General features: G+C 43.7%; 1 protein-coding gene across 1 annotated transcript; it reads left to right on the top strand.

Annotated features, from left to right (window-relative positions):
• The first annotated feature begins 14,986 nt into the window (after positions 1 to 14,986).
• Positions 14,987 to 16,069, top strand: CNR2 (cannabinoid receptor 2). The gene has a single exon (XM_033954602.1). It carries the CDS (start codon positions 14,987 to 14,989, stop codon positions 16,067 to 16,069), a length of 1,083 nt encoding a protein of 360 aa, XP_033810493.1.
• The last annotated feature ends 862 nt before the right edge of the window (positions 16,070 to 16,931 follow it).

Below are 16,931 nucleotides of genomic sequence, written 5' to 3'. Positions count from 1 at the left end.
CTGTAGCTTCTTTGGCGTCGGTGAGGAAGGAGAGGTTGGCCCAACAATCCGCTATCTGCACTCAGCACAACCCTCCCACCAGAACAGCCCCCTTTCCTGCCTGCTCCATGGCCCTTCTTTTTCCTCTTCCCCTCCCGTTCTTCCCCTCCCTCCAGTCACCGCTGCCATTCCTATTTAAAACGGCCTGCTGAGGTTCGCTACAGCCGGCCGCGAACCTCAGCAGGCCGTTTTAAATAGGAATGGCAGCGGTGACTGGAGGGAGGGGAAGAACAGGAGCGGTAGCGGTTGTTGCAGGAGGGGGTGAGTCGGCGACGTGCAGGCCGCTGTGAACAGGAGCGGCAGCGGCGGCAGGACCATGAGCCCTCCTCCCGCCATCCGCTTCCAGAGCCGCTCCTGTCGCCCGATGCAGCTAACTGGCGCATACGCCTCAAGCCGCGGCCAAGGTTGGGGACTCGCGCATGCGCACTCCTGCGACCACAGACCTACACCGCACAGAACACGCATATAGGAGTGCGCATGCGCGGCTAGCTCTTTATTATATAGGATGGAAAGAGCAATAGCTATACAAGGAAGCTATAAGAAATGTAATAAAATTTGGGAGCCATTAACTTATTGTAATGAGTAAACACCATTTTCTATTGTAATATACACCGTCTAAAGGGAGAGGTATATTTTACATTTTTCTTATTGGAGAAATAATAGAGGAATGATGGGAGGGGAGGGTGGTAATTTTATGTATTGTAAGATAAATCAGAAAGATTGTCAAGTGATGTGTTTAATTGTATTGTTTTATTGTTTGTGCACTTGATGTAAGATTGAAAATGAATAAAGAATTTGAGATTGAAAATGAATAAAGAATTTGAAAAAAAAAAAAAAAAGAAGATTTTTAAGGACATGCGGTTAAGATCTGCGAGGTCCGAGTTTTACCCCTTCCCGTCTCAGTCATCTTTACCGAGTATTAAGGTTTAGGAGCACTATAAGGGCATTTTATCTTTTCCGGACAATTGCTCTCCAGTGCAGGCACAACAGACTGGGGCCATGAAAGAGAATGGCCAGGGAGGTGCACTCAAAAGGTCCCTATGACAGTCGCACTAACCAAAGGAAATGCTGTTTTCACTGGTTTGCAGCATCATTCAGGAAACAAGTGGTGAGGTAGATATTTATATATTTGGAAACTTTTAAAGACCAGCGACTTTCAACAAATGAAACAGGTGCAGGTAGGTCTGGGATAGGAAAGCTTAGAGCAGGGGTTTTCAACCCAGTCCTCTGGGCAAACTCAACCCAGTCAGGGTTTCAGAATATCCAAAATGAATACGCCAAAGATTCTTTTGTATGCATGATCTACATTGCATCTCATGTGTTTTCATTGTGGATATCCTGAAAACCTGGATGGCTGGTTGAAACATAGTAGATGACGGCAGATAACGACCCCAATGGTCCATCCAGTCTGTCCAATCTGATTCAATTTAATTTAATTTTTTTTTTTTCCTTCTTATCTATTTCTGGGCAAGAATCCAAAGCTCTGCCCAGTACTGTTCATAGGTTCCAACTACTGAAGTTTCCGTCAAAGCTCACTCCAGACCATCTACACCCTCCCAGCCATTGAAGCCCTCCCCAGCCCATCCTCCACCAAACGGCCATATGCAGACACAGACCATGCAAGTCTGCCCAGTACTGGCCTTAGTTCTTCAATATTTACTATTCTTTTCTGATTCTAGATCCTCTGTGTACATCCCACGCTTTTTTGAACTCCGTCATCGTTTTCCTCTCCACCACCTCTCTCGGGAGCGCATTCTAGGCATCCACCACCCTCTCCCTAAAGTAGAATTTCCTAACATTACTCATGAATCTACCACCCCTCAACCTCAAATTATGTCTTCTGGTTTTACCATTTTCTTTTCTCTGGAAAATATTTTGTTCTAGGTTAATACCTTTCAAGTATTTGAACATCTGAATCATATCTCCCCTGTCCCTCCTTTCCTCTAAGGTATACATATTCAGGGCTTCTAGTCTCTCCTCATACGTCTTCTGGTGCAAGCCTCCTATCATTTTCGTCACCCTCCTCTGGACCGCTTCAAGCCTTTTTGTGTCCTTCACCAGATACGGTCTCTAAAACTGAACACAATACTCCAAGTGGGGCATCAACCCTAATTCCAAACAATTCACTGAGAAACAACATATTGGCAAATACACACTGAAACATCTTCATACCTAAGTTCCTTTCATCTGTGGTTAAGCTGCCCAAAAACAAGGGCATATTTCTTTTTTTCTTTTTTTTAGTTCAAGAAATTTTTATTGAGTTTTGCTAAAACAAGAAACAAAGCATATGATGTGAATCATAACGTCCATAGTTTCGACGAGCAATAGCACAAACTGATAATACAAAAAATTAAATAAATAAACCCAAACACATATATTTTGGTAAAGGTATAAGATGTAATACCAGGATGTCAGCTGTGAAAACCTCAGTGTGTCAACACCAAAGCGGAGCCTATGCGCAATGCTAGGATTTTGAGAGCTTTCTAATCAACCCATTTATTTAAATATAAAAATCAGTCCGATGAGTGATAAGGAGAAATAGTGAAATCCAGTCTTTCAAACTTCCGCATTGACTGGGACCTCTCAGCAGCAATCCGTTCGTATATTTCTAAGATCCTTGCGCCGGCCCTGTCCTTCTGTTGCGTCAGGCCATTGCTGTAGAATCAATGAATCTGCCAATCATTTTAGGAATAGTTCATTGTACTATATGGTTTAACGCACTTTCAAGATGCATTTTAAATGCTTCAAAACCTTTCTTGGAATACGAGTAACACCCAGTCAGGTAAATGATTAAAAGGGAAGGGATCTGGATTTTGCTCACACCTAGGGCTGGTGTGTGTGTGGGGGAGGGGAGGGGGTGCAAACAGGGCAGTTGCCCTGGGCTCCTGTGCTCCAGAGGGGCTGCAAAGTTGCTTAAATCTGAAGGAGATACAGTTTGTTTGTGGGCTTTGGGGTTCCTGTCTAAATTTCTGCCCTGGGGGGTCCCAGTATGTTTAACACTGGCCCTGCTCACACCTTTTGTGAATTGGGGGAGGGGTGGAGGAGCGGGTGTGGGCATTGTGTGTATGCGTGTGTGGTATGTGTACAGGAGTGTGGTTTTGGTGGTTTATGTGTAGGTCAATGTGGAACAGATGTGTTTGCTGGTATGGGTTGTGGGCATGAGTGAGTATGAGTGAAGGCATCAGTGTGTATGTATATGTATATTCGGGTCAGTGTGGGTACAGGTATGTAGGGTGGGTATGGGGCTATGTAGGTGTGAGTGGGTGGGTGGGTGTGGGTATAGGTGTGAGCACTGGTGGTGAGTTTCAATGTATATGTGTGTGTGTGTGGATTTGTGGGTCAGTGTGGACATAGGTGTCTGTGTGTGTGTTTGGTTGTAAGGCTGTGGGCATGGGCATTGTATGGATATGGGGTGTGTGGGTGTGGGCAGTGGTGTGGGTGTGTGTCTGAATAACTCGAGGGCAATACTTATTTGTGTTCCCGATTATTAAGCCTTGTCGTTTCAAGAAATTCTTTGATAAATTGCTGGGTTTTCAGGCAGGTAAAATGGATTCCTGGCTAAGTTCTATTATTTCTCAGGCCCATTCATACATGTCCTTTAGGAAACTATTGAAAACTGATTTATTTGAAAAGTTTGTAAATTGATGTTTCAGAATATGGATTGGAAATTTGCACATTGATTTTACAGTTGTACTTTTTGAGGAATATCTATCTATTTTCGCGAATGCATTTTATTCAATTATTGTATCATTTTAGTTGTTTTTAGATTTTCTACTTTTATTCAGTTTGTATATTTTTAGTACTGTTAAGCGAACCGCCTAGAACTATGTGGTAGGGCAGTATATAAAAATAAAATAATTATTTATTATTATTATGTGTGTGTAAGGATGTGGGTGTGGTTGTGTGCCTGTTTACCACCAAATGATGGTGAGAAGAAGATCTATGATTTTCCGAGTACGATTCCTCACTTTAACACTTTTTTTAATTATTACATTACACTACATTACAGATTTCTATTCCGCCATTTCCTTTCGGATTACAATAAGAGTTGTGGAGGGAAGGGTTACAAAGTTAGATCAGAGGTCGTTTCTGAGAGAGGGTAAGGCAGGATCAGGGGTAGGGGAGAGGGAGGTAAGAGGGGGGCATTCGTGATATTAGGCTTTATTCAGGGATTTCTTGAAGAGTATAGTTTTTATTTCCTTTCTGAACATCTTGTAGTCAGGGGTTGATATCAATAGGTTGGAGATTTGGTTATCTAGTTTTGCTGCTTGAGTGGCTAGTAGGCCATTGAAAAGTTTTTTCTGTTTTACTTCCTTGATTGGGGGGTGAGTGAAAGGGATGTGTGTTTTTCTATGCCTGGTAGAGGTAGTTTGGATAAGGCGGTTATTTAAATTTAAATTTAAATTGTATTCTTTCTTGGATTGGAAGCCAGTGTGAATCAATGTACGCCTCAGTAATGTGGTCATATTTCTTCAATGAGTAGACGAGTCTCAAAGCTGTATTTGAATTGCTTGTAGCTGTTTAATCATTATTGCCGGGCAGGGGAGGTAGAGGATGTTGCAGTAGTCGAGTATACTGAGGATTAGTGATTGTACTAGGAGCAGAAATTGTGGTCTTTTGAAGAATTTTCAGACTTGTCTAAGGTTTCTCATGACTGCGAAAGATTTCTGTATCATTTTGTTTATTTGTGGTTGTTTGGTGCAGCCACTGTCAATAGTCATTCCAAGTAGTTTTAGGGTGGTTTGTAGAGGGTAGTTGATAGAGTTGATGATATCAAATGCAAAGGGCAAACACATAATCAAACAAGTAATCTAGCATATTGCACTCTATTCCAACAAATAATATAAAACTGTCTAACCCCCCCATCCTACCCTAACCCACCCCCCGTCCTTCCTTGATATGTATTACAATAGATCATGAATCAAAGGGAAATAATAATAGTAATAATGATGATGATAGTTCATATTCATCACATTTTTTTCTTGGGACGTCGAGGGCTGCTCCCGATTTTTGGCTTTTATTTTGCCATTGAATGAGCATCTATTTCTAGCACTGCTTTTAAAATTACCCTCACAGGACGTTGGGCATGATAAAGAAGGGTATCACGAGTAGATCTGAGGATGTAATAATGCCGCTTTACAGAGCAATGGTAAGACCACACTTGGAATACTGTGTCCAACATTGGTCTCCCTACCTAAAGAAGGATATAATACTACTGGAGAGGGTGCAGAAGCGAGTGACGAAGCTTGTAAAAGGTATGGAGAACTTGAGCTACAAAGATCGCCTCAGAAAACTAGGATTATTTACCCTCGAGAAGAGGAGACTGCGAGGGGATCTGATCGAGACTTTTAAAATACTGAAAGGATTCGACAAAATAGAGCAGGAAACAACTTTATTCACATTGTCAAAGGTGACTCGGACAAGAGGTCATGGACTGAAGCTGTGGGGGGGACAGGGCCAGGACAAATGTCAGAAAGTTCTGCTTCACACAGCGAGTAGTGAAGGCCTGGAACGCTCTCCCGGAAGAGGTTGTGGAGGAAACCAGCATTCAAGGATTTAAGGGCAAGTTGGATGCAAATCTTCTTGAAAGACACATTGAGGGATACGAGTAACTAAGGTATTCGCCAGGGTAGGCCTGGCTGGGCCTCCGCGTGTGCGGATCGCCAGACTAGATGGACCCAAGGTCTGATCCGGTGCAGGCATTTCTTATGTTCTTATGATACACGAAAGTATTCCAGTCCGTGGTGCATTTCTGTTCCTGCAACACTTGTCAGAGGCCGAGCAGTGTTAAACTCGGACAGAGGAGTTTTGTGCAGGGCGGTAAGGACCCCACTTCCTACATCTCTTTATTGTTACTCTCCCATCATACCATTACATTTGGGTGTGCCAATGTGTTGTTCTTTCAGTGAAAACTTTTCTGGAAAGTGGGCACTTGGGACCAAGTTCACGAAGAGGATGAGCAGGAGAAACGGATTGCAACAATAGCTGCTCAGTGGTGATTTCCTCAGTCCACTTGAAAGTCTAATGCAGCTGGATCACTGGGATTAGGGTTATAACTAGAGTGACACGGGGATAAATTTTTCCTCGTCCCCGCAGGAACTCAATTTCCCCGTCCCGTCCCCATGAGTTTTGTCGCTGTCCCTGCCCCCATTCCTGTAAGCTCTGCCTTAACCGCACAAGCCTCGAACACTTATGCTTTCAAAGTGTTTGAGGCTTGTGCAGATGAGGATGAAGCTTGCAGGGATAGGAAAACGAGTTCCCGCGGAGACGGGGAAAAATTTGTCCCTGTGTCATTCTGTAACTGAGGCCTGTATCTAAGATGGAAAATTCCAGGGGTGGCAAAGTTCAGTGGGTTGCAATGATGGAAATAAGAACATAAGAATTGCTGCTGGGTCAGATCAGTGGTCCATCGTGCCCAGCAGTCCGCTCACGCAGCAGCCCCCAGGTCAAAGACCAGTGATCTAAATGAGTCCAGCCTCACCTGCGTACGTTCTAGTTTAGCAGGAACTTGTCCAACTTTGTCTTGAGTCCCTGGAGGGTGTTTTCCCCTATATAAGACTCTGGAAGAGCGTTCCAGTTTATAGAAATGGAGTGAAAAAATGAAACAAAACCTTTTTTCCATCCACACACCTAGTGCAAATTAAACACAACTCTGTTTTTCAATATAGACATAGGATTTTTATGTCATTGATACTTTGGACAGTGCTTAATTTTTCAGGGTGGACATCATGTCATCCACAGACTCTCACTTTTGCACATCAGACAGCCACATAAAAAGATTTTCTTTGGCTTATTTGTTGTTATGGGGAGGAGGGGGTTTCTCATCCTTCTGAAGCAGAAGTTTACCTTCCTTTTTCAGTTTCTCCTCCATCCTCCATCTGAGGAACCAAATCTAGCAAGAAAGGGCCAATGAAATAGCAGTGGGTTGCTGAGAGCTGGTCTTGAAAGGGACTGAGGCATAGAGCCTAACACTGGCATCAGAGCCAATTAGCGCTGGACTAATGCTGGCATTAATCTGCCCTGAATGCTTAGAGGGCATTAGCGCAGGAATTAATGTGCACCCATAAGACGGCCACAAATTATATTTAAATCCAACCAAACAGATGCTAATGAGGCCATTTGCTATGCCTTCCCAATGCTCAGAGAAGAGTGCACAGACAAACCCTGCTCTTACCTGGAAATCCTACCGCCAGCTTGAAGCTGGCATGGTGGGGGAGGGGGGATTGCACAGAGGATTTCTTTTGATTTTCAGTTTAAAGTCTGATGGTTTTGATTTCTTGGAAGCAGAAGAAAGACCGTGCAAGCCTGGAAGCGCCGGTACTGAGAGAAAGAAATGTCCGTGAGTCTGAACTAGGTTTATCAGATTTTACGTTTGGAAAATCCAGACTCCTAGACCCGCCCAGTTTCACCTGTGCCCACCCCAGTTCTGCCTGCTCTCATCAGGCAAGAGGGTCGTCACGTGGCACGGATGCCCTCCTGCCCAACAGCGATTTGATGGAAGGTTTTTGAAAACCTGGACAAAGTGCTGGGTTTTGAAAAGCCATCCGGACCTCCGGACATGTCCAGGGGAAGCCAGACGTCTGGTAACCCAAGTCTGAACAAACCCAAAAGTGAAAGCACACATTGGTGCCTGTCTTCTGTGCTTAAATATAAGTCTTCCAATTATATTTAAAGGCTCAGAAGAGCAACATTGATGTGCTTCACTTTTGGGTTTGCCTGGCGCAGGGATAGGCAACGAGGGCCGGAATCCAGTCGGGTTTTCAGGATTTCCCCAATGAATATTCATGAGATCTATTTGCATGCACAACTTCCCATTTTATGCTAATGGATCTCACGTTTTCTTTTGCAGGGGAGGAACAAGTGGATGGGTGGGGGTTGGAGGGAGGGGGGTGCGGATTGGGAAGGTTTGGTTACTGTATTATTGAGGGGGGGAGGTTTTTGCTGGAGGTATTTTGTCATTGGGAGGGAATTTTTGGAGGGAGTGCTGTGGGTGGTGGACCATGTATTTGGATTGTGCTTTTTGTATACTGTTTGCTGGTCCCGCATGGGAGGTTTGTTGATTTTGTTCCATTTTTGTCAATAAAAATTTATTTAATACAAAAAAAAAATAAAAATCCTGAACCCCCTCCCCCCCTTACTATGCCACTGTTTCCAGGAGAGGCGATAAAGTCAAAAATGGTGAGCAAATTTAAAAATGCTTGGGATAGACACAGGTGATGCCTAGATAGAAAGAAGATGGAAAAAAACAACATGGTTGATGAGGTGTTAGATGATGCCATGTTTAAATTGCCTCTTTATTGCTCTAATCTTTATAAATCTTTATTGATTTTCAAGTAGTAACATTGCAATACATATGAATCTGAACGTATAACAACAAATCAAGAAAAGCTCTTTGAACTTAGAAATATTCGAAAGTAATCTTTTCCCCCACCCCCTTCACTTAATAATAGAAATGCAATTATCCTTCCAATAACCCACTCTTATTTAAAATACTAGTACATTCCCACCGTGGATGTGAAGGAAATCAGATAAAACTTAAAGAGAAATGACAACTATATAGAAGCAATATAAGATGCTAATGGGCCCCACACCAAGCTAAATACATTACTATGTCCTGATATCTCAGCATTCATTTTTTCATATTTGCAGCTGGAGCATAAGTTCGACCACCAAAAAGAAAAGTTAAGGCGATCATAGTTCTTCCAATTACGTGTTATCATTTGCATGGCTATTCCCGTCATAATTAAGAAAAGCTGATCCATAGGGGGTTTAACATGTAATAATCTACATATTAAGACTTCATAAGTCAATGGGATTGACGACTCAAGTACAACATTAATTTGACCCCATAACGACTTCCAAAAATGAAGTATCAAAGGACAATAGAATAACAGATGATCCAAAATCCCTATATCAAGGTGACAATGCCAGCATCTATTACATTTAGAACTGTCAAATTTTTGCAAACAAACTGGGTCTTTATTGTTCTAATACTGCTTTCCATGTCCTTTTCTGATTATGTATCATGCTCATTTGTACTTAATTGCAATGGTTTGCCAAATTTTGAATGTACATAAACTCTTTTTTATCTAAACCTTACCACCTGGGTAGATTTTAGTGATTTGCATAGACTCATTCATGGTTTTTGATTTAGAGCTTAAATTTGTTTTTTCTCTCTTATCCGCTTTTTGCTTTTAATGCTGCTTATTTATGTTCAGAGAGCTTACAGGGACATATATATATATACTAGTCAGTAAAGTAAATATGATAATAAGTGAGAAACTGACTATAGTTATAAATACCAATGGTAGGAGAGCAAATGCCGTCTAACAATAGCTCAGAAAAAGTGAAACTCTGAAGGGAGGTGGATACCTTCCCTTGGTAAAAGAGTTTACCATCCAATCATTGCATTTGCTTTAAAAGACATCACTCTCTAACCAGGTAGAGCTTCAATTGTGTAACAAAAATGCTTAATCGACAAAAAATATGTTCAAAATTCTTATATATGAGAAAATCTCTTGTTGGCACTTATCTGTGCAGACTTGAAAAACTGTAACTGTAAGGGCTCTGGGGTCTCAACGTGGCCCCGTTTCGATAAACTGCTTCAGGAGACCCAATACACTACTGCACACTGGTATAAATGTGTATTCCCAAGAGATGATCTGAAAGTAACAACAAACAATTGTATCAGTCACAGCGCAACAAAAACTCAGAAATGAAGCGCTGAGGGACTAAATAACTTCTTGGCAGCCTAGGGGCAAAGGAGAAAAACACTCACATACCGTTTATCAAAATTTGAAGATTCCAAACGACGGAGACCGCTCACCTCCTCACTACTTTTATACTACAGTGAGGAGGAGGGGTGACCTCCAACGGAGCGTGATGACGTCAGAAAATCGATGACGTCAAAAAAGGTTAATGTATGAAAAAGAGAACACTGTCATTGTAAATAAAGAGCTGTTGAAAAAAACTTCTATTGGAAAAGAACTGCTGTTGAACCTAAGCTAAGAATCAATTCACAAAAACGCCACCCACTCGATCTCATTATTTAATCCGCTAGGGTGAAGTGTGTTAAGCTCAAAGATCCACTTCTGTTCCTTACGCCAGAGGAGTTTAGGTATATCACCCCCTCTGGTAGCGATGACTATATCGAGTACTGAAAATCTCAAGGTGGAGATATCATGCCGCTGTTGCGTCCAATGTTGCACAAGGGGGGCTTCTTGTATGCCAGAATTTATCCTGCTTATGTGCTCACCTATCCTAGTCTTAATGCTACGTACTGTACAACCCACATAGCTCAAACCGCAAGGACATTGTATTATATATACAACTTGCTTTGTGTTACAATCTGAAGCTTTATGGCAAAGTTTTCTTTTAGTAATCAAATTCATGTGCTGTAGAGGTACACTGTACTGACACATTCTACAGTGCCCACAAGGGTGATGCCCACTCATGTCAATAGAGATGTCCTGAAAAGATTGCTGGAACTGGGAGTGAACCAGCTGTTGTTTCAAATTCTGATTTCTGGAGAATGCAAATCGAGGGGGTTCCTGAAACTCTGGATGGTATTGCATGACATGCCAATGCTGTTTAATAGTCCGTTTGATGTGAAATGCCAAATGTGAGTAGGGTAAAACACATACTAGAGATTGGTCATCACTTTTGGATTGTGTTTCTAATAGTAAAGAACGGTTAGCATACAATCCCCTCTTATATGCTTTCTTGATGACAGAGGCGGGGTAACCCTTTTCTTCAAACCTGGCCTTCATGACTTCTGCCTTAGAAACATAATCCTGTGTGGAAGTACACAGTCTTCGGAGTCTCAGAAATTGACCTGCTGGGATATTATCCCTTAAATGCTTCGGATGAAAGCTATCATATTGAAGAAGATTGTTGCGGTCAGTAGGTTTACGATAAATGGATGTTTGAAAACTCCCATTGCTCAACTGAATGTTAATGTCCAAAAAAGGTACTTGGTGTTGATCTTTATACAAAGTGAACTGCAGATTAGCATCACAACTGTTCAACCATCCTAAAAATTGGTCCAATTCCTCTGCTGTGCCTGTCCATATACCAAAAATATCATCTATATAGCGTTTCCAAAGCGTTTCAACTGTTGCCAATAGATAGAAGGGTACAAAAAAGTATTGTTACTTTCAGATCATCTCTTGGGAATACACATTTATACCAGTGTGCAGTAGTGTATTGGGTCTCCTGAAGCAGTTTATCGAAACGGGGCCACGTTGAGACCCCAGAGCCCTTACAGTTACAGTTTTTCAAGTCTGCACAGATAAGTGCCAACAAGAGATTTTCTCATATATAAGAATTTTGAACATATTTTTTGTCGATTAAGCATTTTTGTTACACAATTGAAGCTCTACCTGGTTAGAGAGTGATGTCTTTTAAAGCAAATGCAATGATTGGATGGTAAACTCTTTTACCAAGGGAAGGTATCCACCTCCCTTCAGAGTTTCACTTTTTCTGAGCTATTGTTAGACGGCATTTGCTCTCCTACCATTGGTATTTATAACTATAGTCAGTTTCTCACTTATTATATTATTAGCTTATTTATGTTCAGCTTATAACGTTTACCCTCATACATATGCTTTTAATTATGTTTTCAATTATGGTTTTAATTATGCTGTTTTGTTCATTTCCAGCTTATAATGTTGTTTATATATATATATATATATATATATATATATTACATTACATTCCGCCATTACCTTGCAGTTCAAGGATTACAAAAGAATTATCCAAGATGTATTACAACAAGAACTTACAAAAAAAAAAAAAAAATTGGTCAATTTCAAAAAGAGTGAGAAATGGGTAAGGTTATTTGTTTGGGGTAGTTGGCTTTAGTGAGAGGTGGAGTTTGAGACTTGCGGTATTATTTCTTTTTTCAGAGTTTTCTTGAAGAGTATGGTCTTTATTTATTTTCTAAAAGTCTTGTAGTCGAGGGATGCCGTCAGTAGATTGGCGATTTGGTTGTCTAGTTTGGCTGCTTGAGTGTAGAGAGTTGCGCGGGGACAGAAATCCCACCCGTCCCCGCCAAAGTCCCACCCGTCCCCACCCGTCCCCGTGAGGAATCCCACCCGTCCCCACCCGTCCCCGTGAGGAATCCCTCCGTCCCCACCCGTCCCCGCGAGGAATCCCCTCCGTCCCCACCCGTCCCCGCGAGGAATCCCCTCCGTCCCCGCCCGTCCATATAAACTTCAGAAATAGTTATTTCATTTAATTATGCTACTGAATTAAAGGCTCTGGTAGAAACCCATTTACAAATAAGCAAAAAGACTTTATTAATTTGAAAATATTAATTGGGAAGAATACATACTTTGCAAATGGGTTTCTACCAGAGCCTCTAATGTTTATAAATTTTTATCAACACAACTAATATACTACTTTATCCTGAAGCAAAATAAAAAAAAAGAAATATAATTCTTTTCCTACCTTTGTTGCCTGGTTTCTGCTTTCCTCATATTCTCATTCAATTCCTTCCATCCACTGTCTCTCTTCCTTCTGCATCTTCCATTTGCTCTGTTACTGTGCCTCTCCCTTTCTTCCCCCTTCCAAATTGGTCTGGCACCCATCTTCTTCTCTCCGTTCCCCCCATAGTCTGGCATCAGTCTTCTTCCCTGCCAGCGTCTTCTCCCTACTCTCTCTTCCCCATTTCCTTTCAGCGTCTTTCTCCCCCCATCTTCCCCATGTCCTGTCAGCGTCCTTCTCCCCCCTCTGCTTCCCCATGTCCTTTCAGCGTCCTTCTCCCTCTCTGTCTTCCCCATGGCCTTTCAGCGTCCTTCTCCACCCACCCCCATCTTCCCCATGTCCTTTCAGCGTCCTTCTCCACCCCTTTGTCTTCCCCATGTGCTTTCAGCATCCCTCTCCCCCCTCTGTCTTCCACAAGTGCTTTCAGAGTCCTTCCCCCCCCGCCCTTCCCATGGCCTTTCAGCGTCCTTCTCCACCCCTTTGTATTCCCCATGTGCTTTCAACGTCCTTCTCCCTCCTCTGTCTTCAAGTGCTTTCAGAGTCCTTCCCCCCCTCTTCCCGTCTTCCCCATGGCCTTTCAGCGTCCTTCTCCCCACTCCTTCTCTACCGCCCCGGGTGCAGCACAGCCGGCCAGGTCCCCGTACTTTTGTGGCACTTCCCCGACCGACTGACAACAGCCCCGGTCCGACAAACCTCCCTGCCCTTAACTGCGAATCTAAATTACCTTATTACAGCTGCTGTAAGAAGATAATTTAGATTCGCGGCTACAGGGCAAGGAGGATTGTCGGACCGGGGCTGTTGTCGGTCGGTCGGGGAAGTGCCACAAAAGTAAGGGGACCTGGCCGGCTGTGCTGCAACCGGGGCGGGGTGTGGCGGGGCGGACCGCCCCCTCTCTTGGTAGCCACTCGAACCGCGAGGCTACTCTCCTCCTTACCTGCACTGCCTGCAGCACAGAGCCAAACGGAAGTCTTCCCGAAGTCAGCGCTGACGTCGGAGGGAGGGAGGGCTTTGTTTAAGCCCTCCCTCCCCTCCGACGTCAGCGCTGACGTCAGGAAGACTTCCGTTCGGCTCTGTGCTGCAAGCAGAGAAGGTAGGGAGAAGAGCCGCGCGACTGAGTACATCCAGCTCCGCAGGAACCCCGCAACCCTCGGAGGCGTCCCCACGGGATCCCCGCGACCCTAGGGGGCGTCCCCACGGGATCCCCGCGACCCTAGGGGCGTCCCCACGGGATCCCCGTGACCCAAAGGGGGAACCCGCGGGATGCCCGCGGGTCCGCGGGATTCCCGTCGTCCCCGTTCCCGTGCAGCTCTCTACTTGAGTGGCCAGGAGGCCATCATATAGTTTTTTCCGTTTGACCTCCTTAATTGGGGGGTATGAGAATGGGGTGTGAGTTTTCCTATGTCTGGTTGCGGTGTTGTGGATGAGGCGGTTATTCAGGTAGTTTGGACTGTCTCCGTATAAAGTCTTAAATAGTAGGCAGTAGAATTTAAATTGTATTCTTACTGGGATCGGAAGCCAGTGCGATTGGAGATATGCTTCTGTAATGTGATCATGTTTCTTTAATGAGTAGATGAGTCTTAGTGCTGTGTTTTGGATAGTTTGTAGTTGTTTTGTTATGGTTGTAGGGCATGGGAGGTAGAGGATATTACAGTAGTCAAGTAGGCCTAGTATTAAGGACTGAACTATGAGCTGGAATTGAGTTTTCTCGAAGAATTTCCGAACTTGTCTTAAGTTTCTCATGACTAAGAATGACTTTTGTATTGTTTTATTGATTTGTGGTTGCATGGTGCAGCATCTGTCGATAGTTATTCCTAGCAGTTTTAGGAAGGTTTGTATGGGGTAGTTGATTGCGTTGATTTCAATGTTGGTTATGGTTGGTATTTTGTTGTTTTCTAGGAGGATGAATTTCGTTTTATCTGGGTTCAATTTCAGTTTGTGATCTTTCATCCAGGTTGCTATTGATTTTAGTGTTTGGTATATGTTTTTATGATGTTTTTCATTATATTTTATTTTGTTTCAACATGGTCCTTTTAGACTCTTCATAAAGGCATGTACGCCGAGACACTGCCAGTGTCAAGTCTTTGAGTTATTGTGACATATTTACCAATAAAGTGACTTTTTGAACTATACACCCTTGGCTGACTCTCCGACATCTTGTCCTCAATACTTCGTGTTGTGTGTTATCTGATGCCAGACAGATTTCTACGGTCTGTGTCCCACAACTGGCAAAAAGACCAAAAGAAGGTTTGCCAAATCTAGCATGGGGGTCTTCCTTAACAGCTATACCATGGTGTGCTTTGGAAACCAATTTTGCCCGTTCACCTGATTTCCCCGAGTATAACAGTTTATGAAAGCTTTCACATTCTTTTTTGTCTCTCCCTTAGGGCCTGTCAGAAGGTGGAGAACTCCAGAGACACTTAGCGTGATTTTACAAAAGCGCTTTGGGGATTATAATGGGAAGATGAATCAAACACAGGGGAACACGTCTGAGTGTGGTCACTTTGTCAATGTGGACTCGTACATGGTCCTGACCATCTCACAGGAGATTGCCGTAGCTGTGCTGTGTTTCACCCTGGGAGCTTTTTGCATTCTGGAGAATTCGCTGGTGTTGTTCCTGATTTTTACCTCATCACATCTCAGGAAGAAGCCCTCCTACCTCTTCATCAGCAGCCTGGCACTGGCCGACCTCTTGGCCAGTGTGATTTTTGTGTACAGCTTTGTGGATTTTCATGTCTTTAAAAAACCAGACTCTTCCAGCCTCTTCTTGTTTAAGTTGGGGGGCGTCATTACTTCCTTTACTGCCTCCCTCGGCAGTTTATTGCTGACTGCTTTTGACCGATATATTTGCATCCATAAGCCTTCAGCATATAAGAGTACTGTGACCCAGCGAAGGGCTATACTAGCCTTGGTTGTGCTCTGGGCAATTACTCTAATCATTGCTTATCTTCCTTTAATGGGCTGGAATTGTTGCGCATTGAAATCCAAGTGTTCAGAGCTCTTCCCCCTCATTGATAAAGACTATTTATGCACATGGATCTGCGTGGTGTTGATTTTGCTCTTGGCTATCTTCTACGCTTATATCTATGTCTTCTGGAAGGCTCGCAAGCACCAGCAGGGCATGAAGAGCTATCAAGTGCAGCCTGGGAAAGCCAAAATGCGGATGGACATTATGCTTGCTAAAACCCTGGTGCTCGTGCAGACTGTGCTCGTGACCTGCTGGTCTCCGGTTCTCTTCTTCATGATCTACAGCCTGTTTACTGTCTTGAACGATGACGTCAAGAGGGTGTTCGCTTTCTGCAGCACCCTCTGCCTGGTGAACTCCATGATCAATCCTGTCATATATGCTCTGAGGACCAAGGACATGAGGCATGAATTGATAAACAAGCTCTTCTGGTGCAGGAAGGTGCTGAGGATTGCAGGTGGAACCCATAATTCGGTGGTTGATACTGTATGTGACAATACAATGCAGGACACAGATGGATTTGTATCATCAGATGTAATTATTCTCTACCCTGCCTGCAATGCACAAAATCACACCACATAAAAAGATAATTTCTTTACCCTGTTTCAGTAGAACCCAATCAAAGAATGAAATCTCCCTTAGTCTTAGGCAGGGGTTCTCAGGCACACCCAGTCAGTTTGAAATATCTACAAAGATTTACATAGAAATCAAGCAGGGCACACAAATTTCTCTCATGCATATTCATTATGGATATCTTGAAAACCCAATAGGTTGGCTGTGCCCTGAGGGCTGAGCTCAGAACCACTGAGTTAGGTGACCAGGTAACTCAACAAAAGCAGGTTGTTTCATTCTGGTTTTATGCCACAGCATGGGTGGAGAAGCCCTGCTCTTAGGAAGATCGAGAGAGACCACAGTTCCCTGCGTACAGGAGGAGATCCAGTCTTTAAATTAGCCTGCTCCTTTTAATTTTAAACTCTGTGGTCACCCTCCACATGCAGAATATTGGATGTCAGGTCCTCAGAATGCTCCAGTGCAGGGGTGCCCAATAGGTCGATCGCGATCGACCGGTAGATCGCCAAGGCAAAGTGAGTCGATCGCGGAGTCCATCCCGGGCTCCGTGATAGACTCACTTTGCATTGGCGATTTACCGGGCCGATCAGCCTTCTTCTCCCTGACGTCAATTCTGCCGTTGGAGAGGAAGTTCAGGTCAGCCAATCGCTGCCTGGCTGGGCCGGAACTTCCTCTCCAATGGCAGAATTGACATTGGGGAGAGGAATGCTGGTTGGCCCGACGCAGGGAGAGCTTGGGGCAGCGGCAGCTCTGGGGCCTGTTCCCTGATGGCGGCAACAGTGGCTTGGGGGAGGGCATGAAGAAAGAAAGAAAGAAAGAAAGGGGGCAGGCAGGGAGACAGAAGGAAAGAAGGGAAACAGAAAAAAAGAAAGGG

This window comes from Geotrypetes seraphini, chromosome 8, assembly GCF_902459505.1.
Source record: "Geotrypetes seraphini chromosome 8, aGeoSer1.1, whole genome shotgun sequence".
Taxonomy (NCBI): domain Eukaryota; kingdom Metazoa; phylum Chordata; class Amphibia; order Gymnophiona; family Dermophiidae; genus Geotrypetes; species Geotrypetes seraphini.
The sequence above is the reverse complement of the archived record's forward strand: the minus strand, read 5'-3'. Positions and strand labels throughout refer to the sequence as shown.

Excerpts from the sequence above, each read along its gene's own strand:
- CNR2 (XM_033954602.1), top strand. The coding sequence starts at position 14,987 with ATGAATCAAACACAGGGGAACACGTCTGAGTGTGGTCACTTTGTCAAT.